General features: G+C 53.8%; 2 protein-coding genes across 4 annotated transcripts; both read right to left on the reverse strand.

Moving 5' to 3' along the window:
* Positions 1–300: 300 nt before the first annotated feature.
* On the reverse strand, positions 301–7,789 carry PIGT (phosphatidylinositol glycan anchor biosynthesis class T). 2 transcript variants are annotated; one of them, XM_039498218.1, is made up of 12 exons: positions 7,653–7,789; positions 7,029–7,206; positions 5,953–6,080; positions 4,998–5,098; positions 4,643–4,729; positions 4,176–4,263; positions 3,980–4,077; positions 3,389–3,554; positions 2,782–2,982; positions 1,829–1,994; positions 1,536–1,619; positions 301–887 (listed from the first exon to the last, which is right to left on the reverse strand). In XM_039498218.1, the coding sequence occupies exons 7-12, from the start codon at positions 4,058–4,060 to the stop codon at positions 635–637; spliced, it is 951 nt and encodes a 316-aa protein (XP_039354152.1). In that variant the 5' UTR covers positions 4,061–4,077; positions 4,176–4,263; positions 4,643–4,729; positions 4,998–5,098; positions 5,953–6,080; positions 7,029–7,206; positions 7,653–7,789; the 3' UTR covers positions 301–634. The 2 variants fall into 2 exon arrangements, with proteins under 2 accessions (XP_039354152.1, XP_039354151.1); XM_039498217.1 differs by lacking the exon at positions 7,653–7,789 and adding an exon at positions 7,433–7,646.
* A 579-nt stretch (positions 7,790–8,368) lies between these two features.
* Positions 8,369–24,721, reverse strand: DBNDD2 (dysbindin domain containing 2). Of its 2 annotated transcripts, XM_039498220.1 has the most exons (5): positions 24,497–24,721; positions 14,942–15,094; positions 14,505–14,648; positions 14,125–14,242; positions 8,369–13,154 (listed from the first exon to the last, which is right to left on the reverse strand). In XM_039498220.1, exons 1-5 carry the CDS (start codon positions 24,537–24,539, stop codon positions 13,001–13,003), a joined length of 612 nt encoding a protein of 203 aa, XP_039354154.1. In that variant the 5' UTR covers positions 24,540–24,721; the 3' UTR covers positions 8,369–13,000. The 2 variants fall into 2 exon arrangements, with proteins under 2 accessions (XP_039354154.1, XP_039354155.1); XM_039498221.1 differs by lacking the exon at positions 14,125–14,242 and having other exon boundaries at positions 8,374–13,154; positions 24,497–24,713.
* Positions 24,722–26,077: the final 1,356 nt, after the last annotated feature.

The raw sequence follows: 26,077 nt of genomic DNA on the forward strand, positions 1-26,077 counted from the left end.
CGTGCAACTCTTATGCTGACCTACTCCTGCAGTGTCACTACCAAGAAGGGTGGACAACTGTTCATTTATGGTGGTTGCCAGGGCAACAAAAGCAGATCTGCCACTGAAGTGGAACATTTCCAGGCAAGGGGGTATGACGGTACTTACCCAAGATGCCCAGCTCCAAGCTGGCCCAGGAAAGGAGCCAGGAGTGAGAACAACTGTCCCTACAGGGCAGGGCTGACATGGGAGGATAAACCAGAGGACAGAAGAAGTTGGAACCCCCCACCTTTCAGCTACAAAAAAAGAACAGTACAGGCCTACAAAACAGCTCTGATTTATTTCTGGTACCTTTTTACATTACAGAACATAAATTACCCCTCCCCAGAACAAGACTTTCACACCTCTTTCCTGATCACTTGGCTCTGCACTTCCCTGTGATCATGGAGCTTTGGGACTACAATTCCCAGCAGCCTCTTAACTGGTGGAAGTTATCCCTGCCATCTTGGCTTCAAGGGCTCCAAGAGACAGAGGTACACGAGGCGGCAGGAGATAAGGCAGCAATGTTTTCCTGTCCTCTCACAATCTCCCTGCAAGTCCTGGCTGTAGCCCTCCCATTGAAGCCCACATTACATGCCCACTGCATTGGATTCCCTCAGAGGGGTGGAACCCCTCTGACTTTGCGGATGATGTTGGCCAGTCGCTTGGCCAGGCCTCCCCTGCTTGGCTCTTCCACATGGAAGGTTCTGGTCAATAGGTTGTAGAAGGAGCCATAGCACACGGCCACCACAGTGCAGGTCAGGCAGATGACGTTATATGGCATACTGAAGTCAGGCGTTGGCAAGTTCACCAGCAGCGGCTCCGTGTAGAGACGCACAAAGTAGCTGGAGCCATCGGAAGAAGGAAATCTGGAGATGGAAGCAGGAGGGGGAACATCACCCCATGCAAAACATTCCAGTAGGATCCTTCCTAGTGCGATGGTGAGCAATGTTGCCCACCTGCTCTGACAGTCACCCCAAAGGTGTACTTGTTACACCCCGCTCAGAACCTGAGCCCTTCTCTCCAGCCAGCATTAGAGACACCTGCCTGGTCATCTCCGAAGACCCATCATGAACCTGAGCCCCCTTGGGAGAGGCCGACAGTACCAGAGGGAAAAGCACACACAGGAGGAATAGTTCATTTGGGCACTATCCCAGACCAAGTGCAGGGCCTACAGGGGAAGCCACTCTGCAAACTCTGCAGGCTCACATTGAACCTGTGGCTGCCCTGCATGAGACCAAACACACACCGATGGTTGTATGTGGCCTTCTCATTCCTCCCACTCCAGGAACTGACCATTCCCCTCACACGGGCTCCTAAGGGGTGGAGTTTGTGTCTCAGATTCTGAACATGTCACTGAGAAGACTACTGAGTAACTCTACAGGGAACTGAGTGCTGACACATGTACATTAGCACCTACCAGGTGTGAGATCCATGTGCAGCAAGTGCCTAGGAATTCCAGCCCAACACAAGCAACCCCTCCCTTTCCCCCATGGCCAGAGACAAGGTGCACTCACAGCGAGGTGAAGAGAGGACTCTGCTCTGCATCCTCTGCCTTCATTGTTATGACACTTGGCACCAGGGCACTCAGGACAGATGGACTAAGGAGACAAAAGCAGCAACAGAGAGTCTGAAAGATGCAGTCTTCAGTCATGCTAGAAAATAAATGGCAAACACCACACACACCAGGAGCCAAGCGTTATGTGTGGCATTGGGCCCAGAACCCATGACAGGTCTAGAAAGGGAAAGCCCCACAGAAGCCTGGCCCACAGTATGTAAGTTACCCCAAAGCAGGGGCACATGGCTTTACCTCACATAAAAGCCGTGATTGGGGTCAGGGGTATACTCTGTCCACTTCAGTAAGGCTCTCTCGAACTGGATGGTGATCTTGGTGACAGAGTTTGCTGGGAGCTGGATCAGCATTTCCAGCAGATGGGGCCGCCTTCGGTCCTGAGCCGGCTGGTAGTGGATATAACCTACCACCAAAGACAGTCACATGTCACCCTGCTGGGAACTTTCCCCACTAACACAGACTGCACTGAGCGATACTGTTGCCTCCACTCTCCCCTACAAGAGAGGGCACAGGATTACACCCACCTCATACAACCTTTCTCTATGGCTTCTGCTCTCCCCATTTAGAGCATGAGCTACTCAGGGCAGGGACTGTGCTTTGCTCTGTTCTGAACAGTCAGGGCTTGGCATGTAATTCACAGGAACATTAAAAAGCAAAAGATGCTGAAGTTGACCAATTCTCACTAACCCAAAACAACACACAAAGATAAACACAATTCTCATGTCACAGAGGCTCTGTGACGAATACCCAGGATGCCTCGCCCCATCTATCAGACACCATTGTAAGGGAAGAAGTTCTCACCCACCCCTGCTACACATCCCCATGGAGGATAATGGAACGCCCACAGACAGACTGTTCTGTGTGTGTCCATTATCAACCCAACCCCCTTACTCTTAAAGTGTAATGCTCATGAGAGCATGGCTGTAACTGAACTGATAGGTACAGGTTTCCTGAACACACCGCTCTGCTCAGACACCCCAATGCTGGCTTGCTGTTCTTCCAGCCCCGGAACTCTCCTGAGCAGATGCTGCTGTTAGTGCTAAACTTGAGGGTCTTTCTGAAGTTAGCTTTCCAAAATAGCACAGTGTACAAGGAGCTCACACTGAACCCCTGGTGACTGGGCAGGGACTGATCAGTCGCTGGAATGAGACCCTGGGGCCAGGGGAGTCTGCACAGCGTGTATTCCTTACTTGGTTTGTTTTCCTTTCCCTTGGTGGTGATGACCAAAGTGTGAACATAGAGTCTCAGGTACCAGGGCACGGTCTCCAGTAGTATCACAGGGAAAGCCCGGTATGGGTGGGTGTTATAAATCAGGGTGCTGATTTCTCCTGTCTGCAGGCCATATCCACTCACATAGCGCTGAGCATGAAGCACAGGTGTTGACAGATCCACTGCAACAAGGAAATCAAATAGGAGCTAGTAACACCAAAGCCCAGCTGTAACTCTGAACACAAGAATACTGTTATCCACCCAGCAAGGAGCTGAGAGGCCGGGAGCACTTCCCTTTCACATGGCTCCTACTGCCTCCCATCTCACATGAAGCAGAAGAGGGGGCAGGAGGTAGTTTCCCAGAGTTTCCCAGAGTGGGATGGAGGAAGGGCCTCCTGAACGTTGCTGCTACATGTCTCTCCCCAGCAAGAAGCATGCAGTCCTCTCCTCTTTCTCAGGGCCCACAACGTGACTAACAGCAGCAGGAGTCTGAGTATCCCATCCCAGGTTGGCATATTAAGAACTGGTTGGGTGAGGGGAGCTGGAGTCATGCACTGTGCAGGTAAAGTGAAGCCATTAGTCACTCACAGCTGTCCTGGGGCCGTTTCCATTTCAGCTGCACGTTGAGGCTGCGAGACACATTAAAGAGCGAGGGGCTCAGTAAGTCGTAGACTGCATAGGTTCTCCTGTCTCCTTGGACAGATGCTTCATGCATAGACAGTGGAAGTGGGGTCACCTCCAGCAGTTCGTTCTCCTGAGAACGTAAGCAGAGCACACAGGAGGAAAGACAACTCCTGCATTAACCAGTAGACAGAAAGGCGATCCTTAGCATTCCTCGGCATGGAAATGACTGGCCTGTACTCTGTCTAGGAATGCTCCCCCTGGCACAGGGCCAGCTCAGGACCTTCCATAACACTACTGTAGCATCTCCATTTCTGGACAGTACTATAATAATTTTACTCTTTCAACAAATAGACACATCCGCCCAACTCACAACAGGAATCCTTTCATCAAGAATCCCATCCCCACAGGGAGCTCTGGGTGACGGCACACCAAGGCAGCTCCATCTCCGTACTGTGGTGCAATTGGAGACAGCAGACAATGCTGCGGGAATCCAAATTCCTTCTAACAGGATGCTATGTCACGGTACTAGGCAGGACAATGAATAGGAAGCGTTACCTGGGTCTTACTGGAAATATCAACATAGATTTTGCTCTCAGACGCAAGAGGACAAGCTTCAGTGACAGTGCGTGAGAACATCTTGAAAAGGGACCAGTCTGGAGAAGACAGACACAAAGAGAGGTCAGCCAGGATGTGAGCAAATGAGGCTCAGTGCACCCACAGAACACAACATACTGCAGGTTATTCCAGTTACCTCTCTTTCCTTGACCAATGGAGAAGGTGTCAAAGACCACGGTGAGGGTCTGTCTAAGCTCCCAGGAGACACTCAGACACGAAGCATCCTGGAGGACAAGACAAACCAGAGACTGTGTTCAACACAAACCCACCTTCCAGAAGGGCAAGACTCATCACAAGAGGGAGATGGGGCTATAACAGGGTCATTAGACACACTGCAGGGCCTAGATGGGACTCATAAGAGCGGAGAAGGACAACATATCAGATAAATGTGGGTGGATTAGGTCCTAACCAGCCTATTCACAAGGGCCAGGGCAGAGCTGTTCCCTACAGTCTCCAGGGCTTTGTCTGGTATAGTTTACCAACCCAAATGATTAGGAAATGCTTCCTAGTGTTCCGTCTACATGTTCATTCCTAAAGCATCAAGGGTCTTGTCCAGAAATGCCATGCTACTCCCAGCTTTTGGACAATACTGATGGTGCTCACCCTGCAGATGGGGCGGATATGCACTGCCTGGGAGTGGTAACTGGTGTGGAACAAACGTTCAGCCTTCAGCAACACAGCAAGACCAGCCTGCAGACAGTGAAGGAGAAAACATTACTGAATCACCAGCTGCATATGTAACCACCACCAAACTATCAAGCGCCTCAAACTTTCAAAGAGCCCAGCAGAGGCTTCACTTCTCACCAAGTATCCCAACGCCACCTGCTCCTGCTGAGATGGGAGCAGGACTCCAATGGGAGTTATAGCGATGCGGTAACATCTGCTCTTTGGGAACCCAGCTCCAAAGACTATGGCTATGACCTGATCAGGCAGTGGAAAGCCTGGGATTTGTCCTCACCTTTGAACCACATGGCAGCAGCTTTTTCCAAGGCGTGAGGTTCTCAGTACAGACGACCTCCCGGGGCAAGACTGCATATCTCAGGAGATGGTGATCTGTAACTGGGATGGAGGAGTGGAGGGTTAGTAACCTGGTGTTAGTCTGGCCACATGAACCAAAGCAACACTCCTCAAAGCTGATCAGTCTCTGAAGGGGTCTAGAATCCCATGAGCTCTGTGGAAAAGGGAGGACACCACTGCGGGGCCACTTCATCAAACAATGGATCTGAGGGGACAGCTGTGTGTATCTCCAACATATAGGAAAAAACCCTCTGGTCTAGTTTCTGGATGAATAGCCTGCAAGCTTCCAGTCCTCATTACTTTCTACAGTTCTTTGCACAGAGGGGCCTGAATAACTTGAGGTATGGAAGTTATTCTATTCAGGTTCTTATCAGAGGGTCTTTAGGTCACTGGTTCAAATCGAGCCGAGTTTGGTGGGGACTAGAAGCTGCTTCCAGCTGCCTGTATGAAGTTAGTTTGACATTTCAGTTCAGTTCCTAGTCTGCAGGTATCTGCATTGCAATAATCACCATAACTGGCACTAACTGACCCCCCCCTTGTCAGCAGTCTCAGAAAAGGGGAAGAGGACCGAATGAGCCAGAGTACCCTTTCCCCTAAAATTGGTCCGTTCAGGTGAGGAATGAGACCCTGGTGGGGGTGAATCTAGCATGGCTGCTGCCCATGTTGTGTATGTCCTGTGGACATGGTTTCAGTTTCTAGAGCTGTCTGATACCTCTCCACTTCCAAATTTACTTAGAAGACCTGTACTTAGGATGTTAGCATAACCAAGAGTTCTCCAAGGACCTGCATCCAAACCCTGCCCTCAATACCGCAGCAACATTGAAGTGAACCATCAACAATCAATAAGCATTCCCCCACAGAGCAAAGCCAGCCCTTTCACACAGATCCTGTCTCACCATTGGCCAAACCCAGAGGTTTGAATGATGCAGTTGGAGTGACGGTGTTGGTGGAATCAATGAAGTTCAGAGAGGCACAGAATATCCCTGATAGGATGTTACTAAGTTCTTTCCAGGCTTTATCAACACTGAATGAGAAATATAAGAGGCAACAAGTTATACAACTGTCTCTCTCCCCCAAATCTATATGGGTCTATTTGAAATTGAAAGTTTGTATAGTGTATTTGATAAATGAATAGATCATTGCAAAGAGAGCACTGTTAATAAATGTGTAAATATCACTACTGGAGCCTTAACCAGACAACAATAAAACAAAGGCTTTGGAGACAGCCAGAAAGAAATGAGGTTATTGAGCAGTGACACTGGAAAGAGGTCCATGAAAGTAAGCTAGAGATGATATTTCACAGCACACAAAAACTACAAAGGTATCATGGTTGGGGTGGGAAGAGGAGAAATGGAATCTTGTCAACGTACAGCCCACAAAATAATTACACTTGCTCCAACAGTGAATACAAATATTCTTTACAGAACATCACAGATGTGCACAGTACATTGCAAACACAGGGCCAGATCCTGGCACCCTTAGAATGAATAGCAACTTATTCCGCACTTTCTTCCAGACATCTAGAATGTTACAAATTCTCCCTTGGGAGTGCAGTTCTCTAATCCAAGGGAGACCACACTGCCGCCCAATCTACAGTGCAGCTAACAGCCAGACTATAGGTGACAGCAGATGATGGAGAACTATATGTTGGGACCTTTGGGCCAAATTCAACAATGAGATAAATAGATGCAATGCAGTTTATTTATAGGTGTTTCTATGCCCTCATTGCCATAATAGCCAAGCATGCCCATTTATGCCAGCAGATTAATCACCCCACAATATTTAGAGGCTACCAATCAGTATTAAAAATGTGAGTAACTTCAATATAGTCCATTGGGAATCAGTCAGGTGTGGCCCTTGGGCTGATGGGAAGAGGCCAATGCCACACCATTGGGTGGGTGAAGCTTGGGCATTGCCCCCAGCTGTAACTTTCTTTTAGAATGGTTACTGTGGTGCCACCCGAGACACTTACTCAGTGACAGAGTCCTGGAACCAGACCCAGAGCTCGGCCCCGGCTGGAGCTTGCAAGTAGGGTTGTCCCCAGGTCCGTGTTCGCCAGAAGCCCTGCGTGAGGGACAGGTGCAGCTCTCGAACCCAGAACTTGGAGATGAGCTGACCCAGAGCCTTGGGGAAGAGCCTGTAGTGAGAGACTGCCGGGAGCAGAGTGAGCGGCGCACGAGCACGTGTGCCCAGCCATCCCGTGCCACCCAGCGCCCCGGCGGCCCTGAACCGAGCCTCCGCCCACCGTTCATCCCGCCTCACGGCTGCCTGGTGCAGCACAGCCCCGGCCCCGAGGCAGGACGGTAACGGACCGGCTCCCCCCAGCCCAGAACCCCGCCCCGGGGCCCGCTCACCCCATCCAGAGCCGCCCCTCACCTCCCTCCCGGTGCAGCTCCGAGTCCCAGCGGGCGCGGAACTGGAAGGTGGCGGCGAGGTCCCCGGAAGGCAGCGGGCTGAGCAGCAGCTCCTCCCGCAGGCTGTCCCGGGGCGGGCCCGTCGAGCCGCCCGCAGACCCCAGCAGCAGCAAGAGCCCCAGCACCGCAGCTGCAGCTACATCCCCCGCCATCCTCCGCACTTCCGCTTCCGGCCCGCTCACCCAACGGGGAGGCACTTCCGGCACCGACCACGGAGAGTCCGCCGGGAAGGGCGGGGCGGGGCGGGGGGAGAGGGTTGCTCAGGGACTTCACGCAGAAACGGGGCGGGGCCTTAGTTCGCCCCGCACCAGCAGCGTCCCCGTTGCCGTGGTGACCCCGAGTTCCCCGCCGCGCGTGGCGGCGTCTGGCGCGGCCGCGGGGGGCACAAGCGCGACACACGTGCCTGTCCCGGGGCGCGCGCAGCCGCACCCCCTGGGCTTGGCCTCTCGCGCCGGGAGTTGGACCCACGTGGCTCGTCCCTTTCACAGCCCCCCCTACGCGGGGCGGGGAGGAGGGTGTCGCTGGGAGCGCTGGTCCCGTCGCTGCGGGCAGCTCCGGATCTGCACGCCGCTCTCCGCAGCGGGGAGTCCCCGCTCTGGGCTGATCAGCCCTTGGGGCCGGGGAGCCCGGTTAGTGCTGCTTGCAGTGGGACGCGGGCCCACCGAGAACTGACAGGAGCGGGACCCACCCACTGGCCTCACGCAGGCCTTTTGGGTCACCTTCCAGCCTGCTCTGGGAGTGGACTGGATCTGATGCAGTGCCTTAGGTGCAACATGCTCCTTATCCTATTCCCTGCCCTGAGCTAGCTAGGACCCCTAATCTAGAGTCACGCTGGAACTTGTACCCTAGAGGTGAAGGCCTCTGAACCCCATTGCCTGACTGCAAAGACAAATTCTCTGGCCTGTCCCAGTTCTGCAGAGTTGTCACCTTTCTTAGCTATGGATTTTTTTTTGGGGGGGGGGGGGAAATAGAAGTCAAGATCTGTTTTTCAAGGTGATAGAACATGGATTATCCTGGGAAAATGAGTATTTTCTTTGAACAGAGGAATTATGTCAGCTCCAACTGGGGTCCATCTAAACCAGTGGCTTGTCTCTGATGGTGGCCTGTAGTAGATACTTGAGCAGATGCTAAAAACACACAATAGACAGTTATGTAATACTTTGCCCAAAGAGGAAGTTGCTTCCTAATACTGAAAGCTAATAATGGCGTATGCTGTGAAGCAGGAAGGTTTATATTCTATAGACATGTTTACCTTAATATATATCTCGCTATACCTCCACCCAAGCACCTCTAAAAGCTGTGTCGGTAACTGAGTGCAGATGCCAGAGTCCATTAGTAGGAGCAGGATGTACTGATCTCTACACTTTGCCTTGCTTTTTTTATAAAATGTTGCTACATGAACCTAATTGCATGGAAATTCCAATTCTAGAAGTGTGTTTGGGTTTTTAGGGCGTCACTTGCTGTCTAACATTCTACTGCTTGCTGCTGTGGCCAATATATCTGTGGTTTAGCACTGGGATTACTTGTCTAATGAATATCCTCCGAGCACCATGTTCCTGGGTTTTGAGGGCTGTTGAAAATCTGGATTCTGGAGCTGTCAGTATGGATGACAGCAGGCCTGACCACTTCCCTCAGCACGGAACAGATGGAGCAATAAAGCAGATTCTGACCCTGGCAAACTTTCCCTTGTTTGAAGGGCTTGGTTAACAAGCTTGTTGACAGTTATTTAATTTCTTGAGGACCTGGGATGTTGAGTTTGTTGCATTGTACAAGTCCCGGCACTTGTTTTTGCTCTCTGTGGCAGCGTGAAACAACATCTCACCAGGCCTACTCTGCAAGAACACGTTATTTTTCACAGGGGCTGTGTAAGGCAATCATGTTTAATTCCTGCACTCATTTTTAATGTCTAATTACATTCCCCACTAGAGGGCAGACACGACACACATTTGAACCTGAAATTTTATTGAACCATTAACCCCATGACTACATTGCAATCTCCTCAGAGTTAATGGATTATACAACACAGGGCAGGTTTAGCATCTCACTAAGAATAGTCTGACCTGCCTACCGGAGCACGGTGCAGCCTTTCAGCAAAGCTTTAACATATGCCAAAGAGCAGGATCTTACATTATAGGGTAGACACAGTGCAAAGAGATAGCCGTGCAAGAGACCCCCCGGTCCTGCCCTGGTTATCCTTAACTATATATAAAAGCTACTCACATCAGTTTGTATCTCAGTCTCTCAGCCAGACAAGCAGCCAAGACAAAGTGCTGTGGTTAGATGTGTATGTAAAAAATCATTCCTAAAATACCACAGTCCAAACTTGTATCATTTCTGCCATCTCCAATGTCTGGGGCATATGCTGAATTCCAGAGTTCCCAAATGAACAAAGATAATGAATAAGGCTGCAAGTCTGTCACGGTGGTCACGGATTCCATGACTTTCTGTGACCTCCGTGACTTCTGCATTGGCTGGTGCTGGCTCAAGGGCTTCCCGAGCCGGGCAGCTCGTGGGCCAGCAGCAGCAGTTTGGGTGTGTGGGAGGGGGCTCAGGGCTAGGGGCAGGCATTGAGAGGAGCAGGGGGCACTTACCTTGGGGTGGGGGTGCTCCCCGGCTCCCTCTGGCATGGCCCTGCAGCTTCTAAGTGATGGAAGAGCCAGGGGGCTCCATGCGCTGCCCGCAGGCCCTGCCCTTGCAGCTCCCATTGGCTGGGAACCGCAGCCAATGAGAGCTGCGCAGCCGGCGCTTGTGGCAGGAGAAGCCTGCGGAGCTCCCTGGCCCCTCCGCCGCCTAGGAGCTGCAGAGACATGCAGAGTCGGGTAGGGAGCCTGCCATCCCCACTAACCCCTGACCCCAGTACCAGCAGAGATCCCGGGCTGTGCATTGCTGCCCCCCGCGCCCCAGCACGAGTGGGGGTTCCGGGCCACCTCCCCCAGCACCCATCGTGCCCCACCCAAGTTTTAGTTAGGGGTATACAGTAAAAGTCATGGACAGGTCACAGGCCGTGAATTTTTGTTTACTGCCCATGACCTGTCTGTGACTTTTACTAAAAATACTCATGACTAAAACGTAGCCTTAATAATTACTATGATCCACACAAAATGTTCAGAGACAAGTCTCCAATGTTGGAAGTGCTCCCTCCCTAAGTATTGATGGGTGTGCAGGAGAAGTTCAGCAAGCTCATTTAGGGCTTGATCCTGCAACCTGCAGAACACACTAGCTCTTATGTAGTGAAACACTTATGCTTAAGGTTAAACACATGCTTGTGAGTAAGCCCATTAACTTTAATTGGCTAGCCACCTGCTTAAATGTTTATGCTTCTCTACATCAGGGCCAGAGTGCTCCACACCTTGTAGGAGCATGTGCTTGCTCAGCAGCCCATATGGAATCTAGACACATGAGCTCCATGCCAGGACTTTATAAGAGAATGTGAGGGACTCCAGGCCTAGGAGATTGGATGGGAGCTGCAGATGCTGCACAACAGAAGGTCTGGCTCCAGAATGTTTTGAACCACACCCAACATCTGGAGAACACCTGCCACCATTCTGACTTGCAACGGCACAAACAAGCACTCAATGCAGCCCCAAGCAATACCCCCAAACTCACAATGTATGTCTAGCCCTATCCCCAAACCATTGAGACCTGGAAGAGCACTCCTGTAATGAACATGCCAAGCTTCTCAGCACGGGGGTGGAGATGTGCAGTACTGGAATGCTTCAGCTATGCATGAGCCAGGATGGCCAGAGGCACTGGACACACGTTCTCTGGGCTTAGGAAACTCCCTGCACCACTCTGTCCACAGACTGCTGCAAACCGGCTCTGAAATAAGGGTCCTGAGGGCAGTCCTTGCTCAGCAGTGGTCATTCACTTCTTGGATTTTTCCATGGGTTTAGCTGATTGCTAGGACTATATTTGTGCTGCCCCCGTCTCTCGGGAGTTGCCAATCTGCTAAGTCATTTCCTCTTTTCAGACCTTTCTTTTCCTTTTAACCTCCTTCTCTGGAAAGTGCTTTATGAGGCAGTATAGTGGACAGAATGTGACTCATCTGCACCTGGCTTTTCGTTTGATGGCACTTGGGATGCTAAATGCTGCAGCCAGGGTACAACAGTGTCTACTAGTATGTGTCTAGCTACTATGCAGCTCTGAATGCTCCCTGGGAAATGGCCTGGATCTAGAGCAATACCCAGCCTCTGTTATTTATATACCAGACTCCTCTCCTTGAGGATGCTCCATTTTCGTCATGGCAGTGACTTTGTTTTTCCTGTTAGTCTCCTTGTGGCCAAAGCTTTCCTGTATTAGAGCAGCTGGTGACAGTAGCACGCCTCCCTAAAATGGTGATGCAGCCGGATCTGTGTGTGGCTATCCTCATTCCCGAGAGTAGGAAGAGGGCAAGACAAATAGCCAGCAAGGAGGAGTCAAAGTGACAATCTGTCCTTGTATCGCAGCTAGCCAAAGCTCCAACAGCCATGCTGGGTATTCTGCTGTGCTGAGGGGGCTACTCTGCTGATGATTGGTGCTAGAAGGGTCACACAATTCATGGGGAATTGCATGAACACACTCATGGGGTCATGTTACAGATCACAGTGCTCCCACGCCCACCAGCCCTGCGGGTTTAGTGTGGGAATCAGTACAGTCTCACTGCGGTCTCAGGCTGTCTCCTCTGTAAGCACAAGTGCAATCAAAGCCCTTTGAAAATGCAAAGCATCATAGAAGTGCTCAGTATTATTGGGATGGGTTGGTGATTTGCCCCATTAACCCCTGTAGTTCTCCTCAGCGGTGGGTAATGAGGACTATGCCACTTGTATTTATGTTGGGCAGAGGAATGGCCACTGGATTGGGCTGGCGCCGCTTGTTCTCCGGCAACTGGGAAACTTTGGCTCATCTGCTACTGAGGTCTTGTCCTTGGTAGTATGGCTGTAAATGCTTTATCCCTTGCCTTAAGCCTATCTCCCCTCCCTGAGGCTCTCCTCTTCCTCCTTCTGCAGCCATTTCCTAGGTCAGCCCCTCATCCCCACCAACCACCAGGCATTCATGGTTCTCCAATAACACACACCATCCCTAGGCTTATTTGACAGGAGTGTAATTTCTCTGTAGGCTCTTGTTACACATTTGCCTAGAAGGGGGGGTGTCCCACTGGGATGGGGGGGGGGGGGGGCTGTGATCCTGCGGGGAGGCCTTGCCAGGAATGGGCACAGCACAGCTGAGGCCATGGCTCGGGTAGCAGTTCGGATGAGTGAAGCGGGAGAGTTAGTAGCAAAGCCTGAAGAGTTAATTTCTGAAGCACTACACTACCTCTCTCTTTCTGCACCACTCTCCTGACTGACTTAAGAACGTGCTGGGGGAAGCCGTCTCTCTGCTCCTTGGGATGGGGAGACGGCTCAGGTTGTACTGAGCAGGAGTCAAACAACCAGCAGCCTTCCTTCCTCTCATGCTGGCAGGTCCATGCGGAGGGTGGATGAGGAGAGAGCAGGGAGCCTGCTGCTAGCTTCTGGCCGCCTGCACTTCAGGGCTGTCCTCCTGGGGCTCGTCCTCATCCGACTGCACCACGGGGGTCTCGGCCCCCTCCTCGCTGGTGTCCAGGCTGTTCAGGTCTGTGGAGACGGAGGATGTGGACGAGATCCGGGATTTGATCTCGGCTGCATTGGGCACTTGCAGGGTGATTTCCTCCTGGTAGTGGCTGGGCTCTGCCCAAGGAGAGAGGCAAGATTAGCAGAAGAAACCAACATGCTAGCACCTTTGCAGGCCTTGTGCCCAGCCCCCTTCACCTCCACCATACCCCTCCGCAGGCAGGCTGTGCCTTCATCCCTTTCCCAGCCCACTGCAGGGGCTACATGTGTGCAGAGTTCCATTTCAGCAGGGGCAGCAACTCTGGTACACAATGTTTCTAGGCCCTTTAGGAGGAAAGGAGATGAGGCAGTGGGCTGGAACTATCCCTGTCAGGAGAGATGGGGGGTAGGAGGGATTTGGGTGGGAGTCACTGGGCTCAAAATTCTTATTGTCCATGAGCAGAGAGACATGAGCTGGCTGTAAGCAGGACTGAGCTGCTGAGCTACTGATCCCTTAGACCGACTTTGATCCTCAGCACGAGCCGGGCTGCTGCTGGAGCCGGGTCTCCTTCCCCAGTCCCAGACTTTGGCAGCAGGGCATGTGCCTCACATTCCTTCCCCATTTTTGGCAGTGGAGCCTTTTCCGTCTCGCTTGTAAAATTCCAGCTTGGGGCCTTCATGTGTGAGGCCGTTTAACTGGAACAGAGGAGAATCTGCCGCTAAATGGCTTGACTCATTCTCAGAGTGACTCATTCTCAGAATCGCTGCAAGGAGTGCGGTATGGGGTGATCAGCCTCCTGATGCCTCCTCCTCTCCCACTAGGGTCCCCCTCCCCAGGCAATGAGCTCAACACAGGGTAACCTGCCTGGCTCTCCACTCCCCATGCGAGGAGCCCAGCCTGAGGCCACTGTGGTGCTGACACCACCCCCAACAGGGAGCTCAGTGCAAGACAGTCAGGGTCTTGGCACCCCCACACTATGTGCGGAGAGCTCAGCATGGGCAATCAGGACCCAGGGGAGAGTGAGTGTGGTGAGGAGTGCGGCAGGGTGTGACGGGACAGTGGCTGCTCTAGAGCAGTTTCGGGGGACAAGAATTCAGTCCTACAAACCTTAAAGAGCTCAGAGTGCACATCAGCCCTGGAAAACTTGGATCCATAATTCTCTGCTCCCAGCAATGGTGGCTGTAGTGTAGGCAGGGGACAGGTGTCTGTACAACAGTATCCTTCCCTATGATTAGATGTTGTGATGCTGAAAATGCCTGTGCCCTTTTTGCACAGCAGCCTCCATTGCTCATATCACCGATGGAGCTGTACTAGCGGAGCCGTGCTGGTGTGAACTTTTCCAACCCCACAGGCCAAAGCCCCAAGTTTGTTGCTCTTCAGGATTGAAGAGAGTCACAGCAAGGCTTGGACTGGATCGAAGAACTGACCAGCTGGCATGAAGGTTGGGGGGGGCAGCGGGGAGCTAACAGGGAGGGTTGTGTACATACCTGGCAGGAGACCGGCGACATTGTTATCCTCTGTCCCACAGCTGAGAAACACGTCCATGGTGTCCTGGTCAGAAAGGTCCATCAGCTCCATCTGCTCCAGCATATCCACATTCACCTCCATGGAGGAAATGCTGCCCAGCGGAGCTGCAGAGACACGGGCCACAAAACTAGGGAGGGCCCATCACTAGTGCCAGTCAGATGAGAACCTCTTAGCCCTGGACCAGCAGCACTGAGAGTCTATGAGTCTATGAGAAGACGATGCCATGGGAGGCCAGCTTGTGGGACTAGCCTGCTGGCTTGTTTATTGTGTGAGCTCTTCAGGGCTCTTATCTTTATGGCCTGTTCAGGGCTCTATAAATAACAGGTCACCCCCTCTGCACGGCCTTCCATCCCATTCTGTGTGTGACAGATGCCTCCCCCTACCCCACGGAACTTACGTCTCCTGTGCTCTATCTGCAGGTGGGACATGGGGAAGAAGAAATCCACATCATGCTGGAAAACCTCCTCAAAGAACTTCTGCCTGTCACGTAATTTGAGCTGCTGCTGCATCTGCTCTGGCTCCAGTCCCCGCTGCCCATGTTCCATGTCAGCTGTAGAGGAACAAGGTGGAAGATCAGGCACAGGCTAGATGCAGTCAGATGGGGCATGGGAGATCAGCCAAGGCCAAGAAGGGCTGCATAAGTCCACCCTATTCCGTCTATCAGTGTCCTGCAGGATAGGTATTGCTCTCCTGCTCTACTTTACCCATGGGGGTGCATTGTGATTTGGTAGCAATGGAAGAGGTATTACAGGCCATGGAGCTTGCTCCAGCAGTGCACTCTGAGCTGGGGGCCACTGCTACTGACTCTCCTCCTGTGATATAGCCCAGTCTGGTGTCCACAGCTGCAATGACCATCTCATACTTTGGGCTTCCCCACCTTTCTTCCAGGGTTCTCAAAGCGCTCTACAAACTTTAACTCTCACCCCCTCCGTGAGAGGGGATTAGTGTTCTGTTATCCCCATTTTCCAGAGAGGGAAACTGAGGTACAGAAAGCAGAAGTGACTTGCCCAGGGTCACCCAGTATCAGAGCCAGGAATAGAACCAGGTCCTCCTGACTCACAGGCCTCTGCTCTAACCACTAATCAGTGGTTCTCAAACTGTGGGTCGGGACCCAAAGTGGGTCGAAACCCCATTTTAATGGGGTTGCCAGGGCCAGCATTAGACTTGCTGAGACCCAGGGCTTGGGCTCCGGCCCCCTGTCTGTCCCCCCCAGAGCACTGGGGCTCAAGCTCCAACCCCCTCTCTTCCCCCACCCGGGGCAGCAGGGCTCAGGCTCCGGCCCTCCACCCCCGGGGTCATGTAGTAATTTTGTTGTCAGAAAGGTACAATGAAGTTTGAAAACCCCTGCACTAGATGACACTCCTGCCATGCTTGGCAGAGAGGAAACATGGCAGCCCAGATGTTGACCATTCAGGACTGTGTAACCAGAGTGCTCGGGTGTACGTGATATGGGGTAGTCTCAGCTCCAACCTGTCACACTCTGGTTTTCCTGCTGCCTTAACCGGAGAGTTGCCTTTGAATATTAACACAGCAGAAACTCTCCCAGGACTGAGAAATGTGACAGTAATAAAATGGCATTAACACCTCCACTCCTGCCTACAAACACTCCCCTCCATACACCAGTCTATAATCCCAGTCTCCCCGCCACACACAAACAGGCTCCTCCATTCGCCCCACCCCCCTTCACACACAACCAGCCTGGATCTTTGCATTTGCATTCCTTTCATCCCACCCATGGTTTAACTCTGCTCCCAAGAGCAACGAGGAGCCACTGAGCAAAGAGGGCTGAGCCCTCCGCAGGGAACAAGGTTGTGGAGGGCCAGTTCCTCCTAAGCACAGCAGGGCCCATCTCTGTCCCTCCTGCTTTAGGAAACCAGAGGAGCAAAGAACCTGCAGCCCTTCTAGCTTGGCCCATTGGTTTCCTGGGCCCAGATCCGCTCAGGGGTTTGAGTTCAATGGAATTTAGGAGCCTAAATACCTTTGAGGAATTGGGCCTTGCTGGTTTATTCCAGCAGCTGCCTGGATGCTTCCAGACTGGAGTCTCATTCTAGGATCCGTCTCTGCTACTCTTGGCCAGGCAAGGAAAATGTGACAACCCAGCCGGGCAGGGCAGAAACCAAGGAAACCAAACAAACATCCTAGCCTGTCCCCATCCCAGCACTGACCATACCCACCTCCTGCTGCTGGAAGTGGGGGTAGGGGGGGATCCCAGCAAAGGGCAGCAATTGCCTGGGATCCCCACCCTGGCTGGCAGGGGCTGTGTCTGTATCAGGACCAGAATGTTATAACATAAGACCCCAGAGGAAACCAACTTCTTCTTTCATCCCCTGCCAACACCTGCCCCAGGGAAACCCCTCAGGGCTAAATTCCCTGCCCAGACACCTGCCCCAGGGACACCCAGCAGGGCTAAATCCCCCCCACCCCCAATACCTGCCATAGGGAAATCTCTTAAGGCTAAACTTCTTCCCCATCAGACATCTGGCCCAGGGAAACCCCTCAGGACTAATCTCCGCCCCTTCCCCTCCCCCACCTGCTGCAGGGAAACCCTTCAAAACTAAACACCCCACTCCAGACATCTGCCCCAGGGAAACCCCTCAGGACTAAACTCCCTGCCCAGACACCTGCCCCAGGGAAACCCCTCCAGGCTAAACTCCTGCATCTGAAATATACTGAACAGGAACCAGCTGCCAACGCTGCGTGACTTATAGCTCCTGGTGACCTGCACATTTCCCTGGGATTCTGTATTCATTTCTGGTTCTGCTTGTCCCATTACTGCTGGGTCCATTTCCAGGCTCCAACTCGCCTGGCATAAGTTCTGGTTCCAAGATGCCCAGCCCAGGTCTAGGCCTCCCCACTTACTGCAGCCAGAGAGCTCAGTGCCAGCCCCTGCTGCTGTCTGTCTCCTTGTCCATTGCCAAGGGCTGGGCTGGCGAGGTGCCCATGCAGCCAGGATCTCACATGCTTTGCCAAGAGACTAAACCCCGTGTTGAAAGCACCTTAACAACATGTCGAGATTAAGCCCATTTTACTTTCCTTGCTGGTCTCACCATCGGCTGCTGCACTGGCCAGGAGCTCATTCTCCTCCTTATCCTGGTGCAGGGCCACACAGAATCCAAGCCCCCCGACCCCTTCACTCCCACACATACTCGCTAATCCATCAGCAACACCAGAGCTGTGTCAGAGAAAGTCTGGGAGGCAGAGAAGGGCTGAGGGAACAGCTATGGCACAGAGGCAGGGAGGAGACTGGGGTGGTCTAATTACAAAGCTATGGGCTGCACAAAGAACAGGTTAACCCTGAAGGATTGTGTCTCCCTCAATTAGCACTGAGGTAACTCTGGGCCCCTTTGGCAGCCCCTGCAGGGTAGCTAATGATTTAGTCATGGAGGCCACAGCAGTCATGGATTCCGTGACTTTCCCGCACCTCCGTGACGTGTAGGGCTTCAGGAGGCGGAGGCGGGATTGTGCGCCCCTGCCCTGAAACTGGGGCTGGCTGGAACCAGGACCCTGCAGCCCCAGCCCCACAGCTTCCGCCAGGAGCTTCAGCCGGGGTGCACTCTCTAGCCCCACGGTGTCCCAGGCTTGGCGGGGGCTGCAGATGGAGCCGCGCACCCAAGCCCCGCGGTGTCCTGGGCTTGGCAGAGGCTGCATCCAGGGCCGTGCGCCCAAACCCTGGGGCGTTCCAGGCTTGGCAGGTGCTGCAGCCGGGGCTGTGTGCTCCTGCCTGGCAGCTGCACTGGGGGCAGTGCATCCCCCTTGCAGCTTCCATGGCCGTGTGCCACCCCCAGCTGCGGCTGAGGCTTGGTGGGAGCTGCAGCCACGGCCACACACCCCTGTCCCAGAGCTGTGGCCCGCTGGCGGAGGGCTCGGCCTGACCGTCCCCTCTGCCGTGGGACTCCACTCTTCCCCGCTATGTAGCTCTGCGCCTGGGTTATTTTTAGTAATGTCACGGACAGGTCACTGGCTCTGTGAATTTTTGTTTATTGCCCGGGACCTGTCCATGACTTTTACTAAAAATAACCATGATAAAATGACATGATAAAATGATACTAATGACACAGCCCAGCTGCATGGAGCCTGCCCTATTGTGCTTTCCCACCAGGGCACTGTCACCAGCTTCCCACTGCTCCAGGAAAGCTGCAGCTGTAGCATTGTTGGAATCCATGGCTAACAGGCTGGACCATCCAGTGGCTTGTCACAATTTTCCCAGGGAAAGTGGCCAGCAAATTCAAGTACCAACAAAGTAGTGCAGAGAAGCCAAGCTTCGGGTACTGGGGGCGTGAAGCTGCTCTAGTGAAACCCCTGAGAGCTGGGGACACTTTGGAGAAGGTGATCCTGAAGTTCTTGCACCTCACACTCCTTCCCAAGGTCCCGCGTTCCTCATATCCTTGGCATCAACAGCGTCCACAACCACGGGCTGGCTTCTACAACCACAGCGTGACTCTTACTATGTGTTTGTACAGCACCTAGCACAGCAGGGCCTGTCCTCAGTCAGGGTCCCTAGATACTATTGCAATATCAATATGAACCTAACAGATTAATAATACTGCTGTTTGGGGGCCCAATAGCCGATATGTTACAACTTCACTTTCCAGTAGAGCAACAAGCACCATGTGATCTACTCGATGCACCTATTCCATTGGAACAGGGGACACAGTGGAAACAGGGACACACTGACCCCAGTCACTCTAGTGTTGGAGGAAAGCACAGTGCCCTGGGTTCCCTTTGATTTGAGCCCTGTCTGTGGAGGTGAGCTCCCAACCTCTGCCAGGAGGAGGCAGTGTCTGTACGCCGGAGGGAAAGGGGGAACGCACGGCTATTCCAGTCTCAGACCCTCCCTGCAAGAACATTGCAGGATAAAGGGTAAGGCCATCCTAAGAGTTTGCAATTTTCTACACTGTTAATGCACACATTGTACATCTCTCTCCCAAGATATGACAATTACAGCCATGGGCTGTTCCAGGCACCCAGGAGGAGATGCAGGGAGGTGGCATGGGTTGGTTCACTAACAGTTGCTGCTGGTGTATCAAGAGTTGTGCTAGCGCCTCAGTGGGGAAGATGTGCCTGGATTTATTAGCAAACTTGTCTGTACATTCCTTGGTGAGCTTTTATTAGCCAGCTGAGTAGCCGGCACTGAAATACCATTATGTAACTAAGGCAGGCATCAAGCAAGATGTGCAGCGGGGTGACTGACTGGTGACTGCAGTGAGAAACTGAGATGGAGCCTTTTTCCCACTTCCTCATCTCAGCTCCCTCTCTCCCCTCCCCCTCGCTCTGTTCCTGTGTCTCAGGCACTCTAGGAGGCCAAGAGCTCTGCTCATGTATTTGCAGCTAAATACCCGCCATGGAGGAAATAAAAGAGTAACATTCCCTGTCTCTGCCCTTCGCCATGTGACTGATGGTCACATTCTCCTCGCTGTCAGTCCCTGTGATTGTCTCATCAGGATGGCATGTTCCCAGCAAGTGACACACACTCACACAATGCAGCCCCTGTGCGCTGCAGGGAATTCATTCTGAGGTTTAAATACCTGCTGGTGGTCTTTTTTACAAGGCACTCAACCAATGGGCTGAAGCTTATGCACATTCGCCGCTGGGACACAGCACTGCCTTCCTTGGATCGCTGACCCCCCAACACGTCAGCCTGTCACTTCCCAAGAGCGTGAAATGGCACCAGGCTCCCTGCTGCCTTCAAATCCTTCCGGCTCTTGCTGCTCATTAGGCACCAAAGCCTATAGAAGAACTGGACCTGAATGCAAGTGTGGGGACTGAAGGGAGAGGAGCCAGCCTACCACAGGCCTGTGAGAAGGAAACAGATATGGGGATTTCCTTCTACTGCCATTGCTCAGCTTCTTCGGTCCCAGCCTCTCCCAGCAGCAGGAAGCAATGTAGAGCCTGGGAGGTGTTCTGGCTCTGGAGACTCCAGTGCCACCCTGCCTTAGCAAGAGGTAATGAAAGAAACAGGGCAGATATGCTGGCTGGGTTGCACAGCTCGGATTCTCTGTCTTTCAGCATGAGACCCTGCAGGGTGACTGCAGAAAGGCCAGACATGGAAGGTGCTCATAGCTCCTCTATTCCCCATCTTCCTGCAGGAAGCATAATAGAGAGTGGTGCAGGAGTACCAGCCACAAGGCGCTGCTAGCTATTCCACACCAGCAGGGAATGGTGCCAAGCATTGGCTTTGGGTAGCTCCCAGCAACTGAGGGTGACACGAGCCCTAGGGGTGATATGGCTGAATGGATTCTTTGGGACACAGTGAGATCTTTTCACTGATCTCTTGGGCTGAGCACATGGCAGCTTGTCTGGCCATGTTTCCGCTGGGAGTGGACACGTTTGTCATTTCCCCTTGTCCTGCCAGATCCTAGTACAAATCCCACTCTGTGCACCAGGCAGTTTGAATGGATGCGGACTGTGCCGGGGCTTGTTAAAGGAGGCACAATACAAGAGGAGATGGGGAGAGGGTTTTCTTTAATTGATGTCTCTTTAAATCCCTTGAAAACTCCCCAAGAGATTAAAGAAACAGAGTAAGCCATGAATGGGGCAAGGTCAGGGGGAGAGGGGAGGTTAACAGAGTATAAATGAGGGAAGAGGGTACATTCTACAGGGTGTGGATCAGTTCTCTAGGGAGCAACTCCAAGGAACACAGTTTCACACCTGATCTGGCCATGCCATGACTGGGCAGTCCCTCAAAAGCATCCCCCCAGGCCCTGTGAACCGGAACAGGGACGCACTGACCCCGTTCACACTAGTGGTGGAGGAAATCAGAGTACCCTGGGCTCCCTTTGATTTGAGCCCTGTCTATAGAGGTGAACGCCCAACCCCTGCCAGAAGGAGGCATTACAGGGAACAGGTCGGGGCAGTGACTGTGCGGGGAGCTCGCAGCTATTCCAGTCTCAGCCCTCTCAGCAAGAACATTGCAGGATAAAGGGTAAAGCCACCCTAAGAATTTGCAACTTCCTTCAGTCTCCGGGAGAGGCAGCTGGAACAGAACCCTTGGAATAACCTAGAAGAGGCCTGGGGCAATGAGCTGACCATAAACTGGATGCCTGGAACCTGCCGAATGCTCCTGTACAAACTCTCTGCGCAGCCTCCCTCTCAGATTCCGCATCTGGCCTTGTATCGCAGCAAAAGGAAAAACTTAAACCCAAGCCTGCCGGGTGAGAGGGAGTGCACAGGAGGGGGAGAGGGAGGGAAGTGGTTTTAGCAGAGACAGAGCAGGAAAAAACAGGAGGGCGGAGAGCGAGTGTGTCAGTGGGGTGAGGAGGTGGCACCTTGTGATCCTGGTTTCTGACATGGATTCTTCATGAACGGTATTCGGTATTTTTCCAGCCAATCCTCAACTCCTCTGTGACTCCACACTAAAAATATCCCCACAGCCCAGAGCTCTCTCCCCAGCAGAGGCCGCGTCACAAGACCCTGCTATTTACAGGGCCTGATTCACTTGACATAGAACCCTGAGCAGGATAAGCCAGGAGAGCATTCGGGAGGATGAGAGGAGGTGGGGAGGCTCATAAGCTACACAGGGGATATTTACATAGCCCCTGGCAGCAAATCTCCCAGCCCAGGTCGACAGACTCGGGCTACAGGAGCTTGCACTAGTGCTCTCATAATAGCAGTGTAGACAGTGCTGTGACGTTGCAGCACGGACTGGAGCTTGGGCTCTGAAGCCTAGGGATGGGGGTGGTCTTCACAGTCCGAGCTCCAGCACAAGCCACACTTCAAAGCACTGCCCACACTGCTATTTTTAGAGCGCTTGGGTGAGTCCTGCTAGCCTGCGTCTGTCGACCCAGGCTGGGAGGCTCGCTGCTGCAGGCTGCATGGACCAGCAGCCTCCACACCATGTTCTGCCCCACTCACTGGAGCTTTTCCAAGTCCTGCTGAGAGGCTCATTAAAGGAGCTGGGATACCACCTCGTCTCTCCTCCCCAGCTTTGCCTGGAGCTGGCCTGGCTGTGCAGAATCCTTCACTGACTCACTATCTGCTCGGCTCCATGGAGCTTCTCCATCCAGAACACTTGCTGCTTCAGGGGTTTGCTCCTGTCCTTAGGTTCCACAGGTGATGGAGAGCTTTGCCGTTCCGGATCAGACAACGTCCCAGCCAGCCCTGGGCCCGGCTTCTGGCAAAGGCCAGTGCCAGATGCTTCACAGGAAAGCAGCCTGCACCCCCACCAAAAAGGAATGCCCCCAGTGGAGGACACAGGACTATCCATGCCAGGATAGGACAAGCCAGTCCTACTACCCAGCAGCTTGAGATGTGACTGCCTGGATCTCAGCATGTAGAACTACTAATGATATTACAATAGGATGTGAAAGGATGGAGGCGCCAATCACCATGGGGCGTAGGAGAAGAGAGACTTCATGGTGACTGCGAGATGGAGGCAGGGGGGTTGGTGGCTGTGCAGAGGTGAGCGGCCAGGAAATAGGGATTGTAGAACTGAGGGCTTTGGTGAGGGAGCTGCTGCCTCGTGGGGTGGAGAGGTGCACTGCGTGGGGGGGTGGGGGGGGAGAGGAGCTGGTGGGCGGGTTGTGTGGGGTGTAGGGAGGGATGTGGGAAGGCGCTGGCGGAAGGGAGCTATGGGGTGTATGGAGGGATGTGGGAGGGCACTGGTGTATGTGTTGTATGGCTGAACTGTCTGGGGAAGGACAGAGAAGGGCTATGCCTGTGGGAGGAGAGGGCTGCCGTGTCCATGAGACCATTGGTGGGGGGTGCTCTGCCTGGTGCCTGTTCACAGCATAGTTTGCGGCTGCTGCCTGTGGAGTCTATGCTGCTCCAGCCGGGGCCTGGCAGCAGCTTCCGAGGATGAGCCAGAGCTAAACAATTCACTAAAAAAGGAAAGGGTTCAGGGAGCCATGTGCCGGGGGCAAGGCATGGGGGGCCAGAGCGCCACTGGGTTAGCACTTCCAAGCGGACAAAACCGCAACTCCCTCCGTCAGTCAGTACCTTTGTGTACATGTACACACAGTCACACACACACACACACACAGAGGGGACTGACACAGACAGAACACAGGGAGGCGTCTAGACTAAACTGTGGCTGAGCAGTAATTGCTCATGTTTGACTGTAAATTTACAGAGCAAACATTTGGCTGAGAGAGATGCACACAGCGCAAGGCTGATTCAGGTGTGGCCGAGTGGGTGTGCAATGTAAGTGTGTGAGAGAAGGAGCGAGTGGGTGTGTAGGTGAAAGTTGTGTGAAACAGACGGGAAGTGTGTGTGAGTCATGGGTGACGGCCGGTGCCTGTGCCCATGATATATGACACTTTGGGGACGGGGGTGAATCAGCCGGTTTCTGTACAATAGTCAGGATTGTTCTGGGCTGTTGACCACTGCAAGATAATTGTGAATCCCAAGTGGCTTGGGAAAATAAGGGTGGTGGTGGTGGTGGGCGTAATGACAATCCCAGCCGCAATAAATGGTAGGGCAGCGCTTTCACCCTTAGTGAGCCGCCTCAGCTTTAATTCTTTTTTGCCAGGACTGGGACACCTGGCGACCCTGCCCACTCTAAGTCCCCCTGAGCTGGGCCCGCGAAAGAGCTGCATGTCAGCAGTGTGCCCCCCTCCTGCGGGAGGCTGCCCAGGCAGGCGGCAGCTGCTGTCTGTGTGCCTGGGTGAGAGCGGGCACTGGCCTCCGGCTGGCGGTAGTGACTGTGCCGGGGTTACAGGGGGTTGCTCCAAGCCCCGCTCAGTGCAGCGGGCATCAGGAGCGCGCCCTCAGCCACACGTGGGTCTCAACCCTGGGGCGCTGTCCGGGCCAGGGAGGGTCCCTGCTGTGGGGCGCATTGGAGCAGAGATTTCACCGGGGGGGGGGGGTTTCCTGCTCGGCCCTGCACAGGTCCCTCCATGCCTACTCCCGGAGTCAGCGGCGGGGTGATCCCACCCACCGAGCCGGGGGGACCCTCGCTGGGAAGCCACCGGACAAATACCCAGCCCCGCACCAGCCTTCCCGAGACGGGACTTACAGGGCAGCCTCCTGCTCTGGCTGTGAGCTCCGGGTCCGGACATGGCCAGCCGCGGGCGGACGGGCAGGCGGGCGCTGTCTGCTGCAGGCAGCCCAGGGCGCGCTCAGGGCTGGGCGGGTGCAGGGGGCGCTGCAGCCCGGGGCACGCTTCTCCCGCCAGGCGGGGCAGGCAGCGCTCCAGCGGGGCTGGCCCGGCCGAGCGTGCAACTAGGGCTGCCTCCCGGGCCGGGCTGGCTGGGGCTCGGCAGACTGTACCAACTGCGTGATCCGGAGGGGGGGGGGGGATTGCAGCTCGCACGGGCTCCCGGCTCCCGCTGGCTGTACCCAAGGCTAAGCGCTGGAGCCTAGGAGGTGGGGGGCTGCCAGCGAGGGAGCAGGGGCAGCGGGGCGGGAAAGGGAGCAGGAGAGGCTGAGGTCCCCGTTAGGGCGGCTGGGAAGCAGGTGCAGGCGGGACCCAAGAGAGCAGCCTGCACCCGGCTGGAACGGGTGTGTCTAGGGCGAGCTTCTCAGCACTGACCCTGCAACCCCAGGCTCAGCTCCCTTCCAGGCACTGCAGCGCTGGCCCTGTTTGCACAGGACGGGGTCTGGCCAGGAGCACAGTGTCACCCTGAGCTGAGTGGCTCTGGTGGGCACTGGGGAACCCTGCAGTAAGGGGGCACCGGGAGCTGGGGAGGAGAGGTGACCTGCCTGGGAGACCCAGGGGAAGCAAGTCAGGTCCCTTTTCTCCCTCCTTTTCTCCCGCCTTGGGCTGCAGCATGGAGCTGGGGCTGCAGCTCAGCACTGCAGCCTGAGGCCTGCCAGCAAAGGGAGCCAAAGAAGTGACACCAGCTGAGAAAAGCCAGCATCCCTGCTGTACCGTGCTGCACTTACGGCAAAAGCGGGTGAGGGTGGGATATCAGCTTCCCTCTATCACAGTGCAACAGGCTGCAATTGCTGTGGAGAGAGCTCACATATACAGAATGCAGGAACTGGTGCATCTGGAAAACCGCCTCCCCCTGCCTAATGTTAATAATTAATGTCTGATGCTTCTCTATATGCACTGCACATATGATCATTGAGCAGGCAATGGGCTGCAGACTCCATTCTTATCATAACTGATTCCCTGTTTCTCCAGTACACAGATTCCCTTAGAGGCCTCTGTCAGCCTCATATCCAGCATGTTTTCATCATTAGCTCTTTGGCTATCACTGAAACATGCTGGGCTTGATTCTGCTCCTAGTGGAGTCAATGACAGAGCTCTCAGGAGCAGACCAGCTATTTTCTTCCTCTGTCTCCACAGAATGACTCAGTCCCTCCCTAGTGCCAGTCCCTGCTCTGGGCAGACAGGATCTGATCACAGCCAGAATTCACAACTCCTCAGAATATGATTTACTCCCCATCCTCTGCATGAAACAGCCAGAAAGGGAGTTTCCCGCAACCATTGTCAGTCCCACCCAGCCCACTGCCTCAGAGGGTTTGCATCACCACATTACCAGACAAGTGAAGAGGTTGGACTTGTTTGCGTCGGTTGTTCCTGACTTGGACACTGTTGCTTTGCTGCCCTGCTGACTTTGGCCCCTGGACTAGGTGGTTGTAACTGAAG

Source organism: Mauremys reevesii, linkage group 13 (assembly GCF_016161935.1).
Source record: "Mauremys reevesii isolate NIE-2019 linkage group 13, ASM1616193v1, whole genome shotgun sequence".
Taxonomy (NCBI): domain Eukaryota; kingdom Metazoa; phylum Chordata; order Testudines; family Geoemydidae; genus Mauremys; species Mauremys reevesii.

Bases quoted from the DNA above. Each gene is read 5' to 3' on its own strand.
- PIGT (XM_039498217.1), bottom strand. From the start codon at position 7,622: ATGGCGGGGGATGTAGCTGCAGCTGCGGTGCTGGGGCTCTTGCTGCTG. The intron at 3,555-3,979 runs GTAACGCTTCCT...TTACGTTCTCAG, and splicing joins ATATTTCCAGTAAGACCCAG to GAGAACGAACTGCTGGAGGT. The intron at 1,620-1,828 runs GTAAAGCCATGT...TTGTCTCCTTAG, and splicing joins AATCACGGCTTTTATGTGAG to TCCATCTGTCCTGAGTGCCC.
- DBNDD2 (XM_039498220.1), bottom strand. From the start codon at position 24,539: ATGTCCGGACCCGGAGCTCACAGCCAGAGCAGGAGGCTGCCCT. The intron at 14,649-14,941 runs GTAAGTTCCGTG...GTGTCTCTGCAG, and splicing joins GCAGATAGAGCACAGGAGAC to CTCCGCTGGGCAGCATTTCC. The intron at 14,243-14,504 runs GTATGTACACAA...ATCTAATCATAG, and splicing joins TGTCGCCGGTCTCCTGCCAG to GGAAGGATACTGTTGTACAG.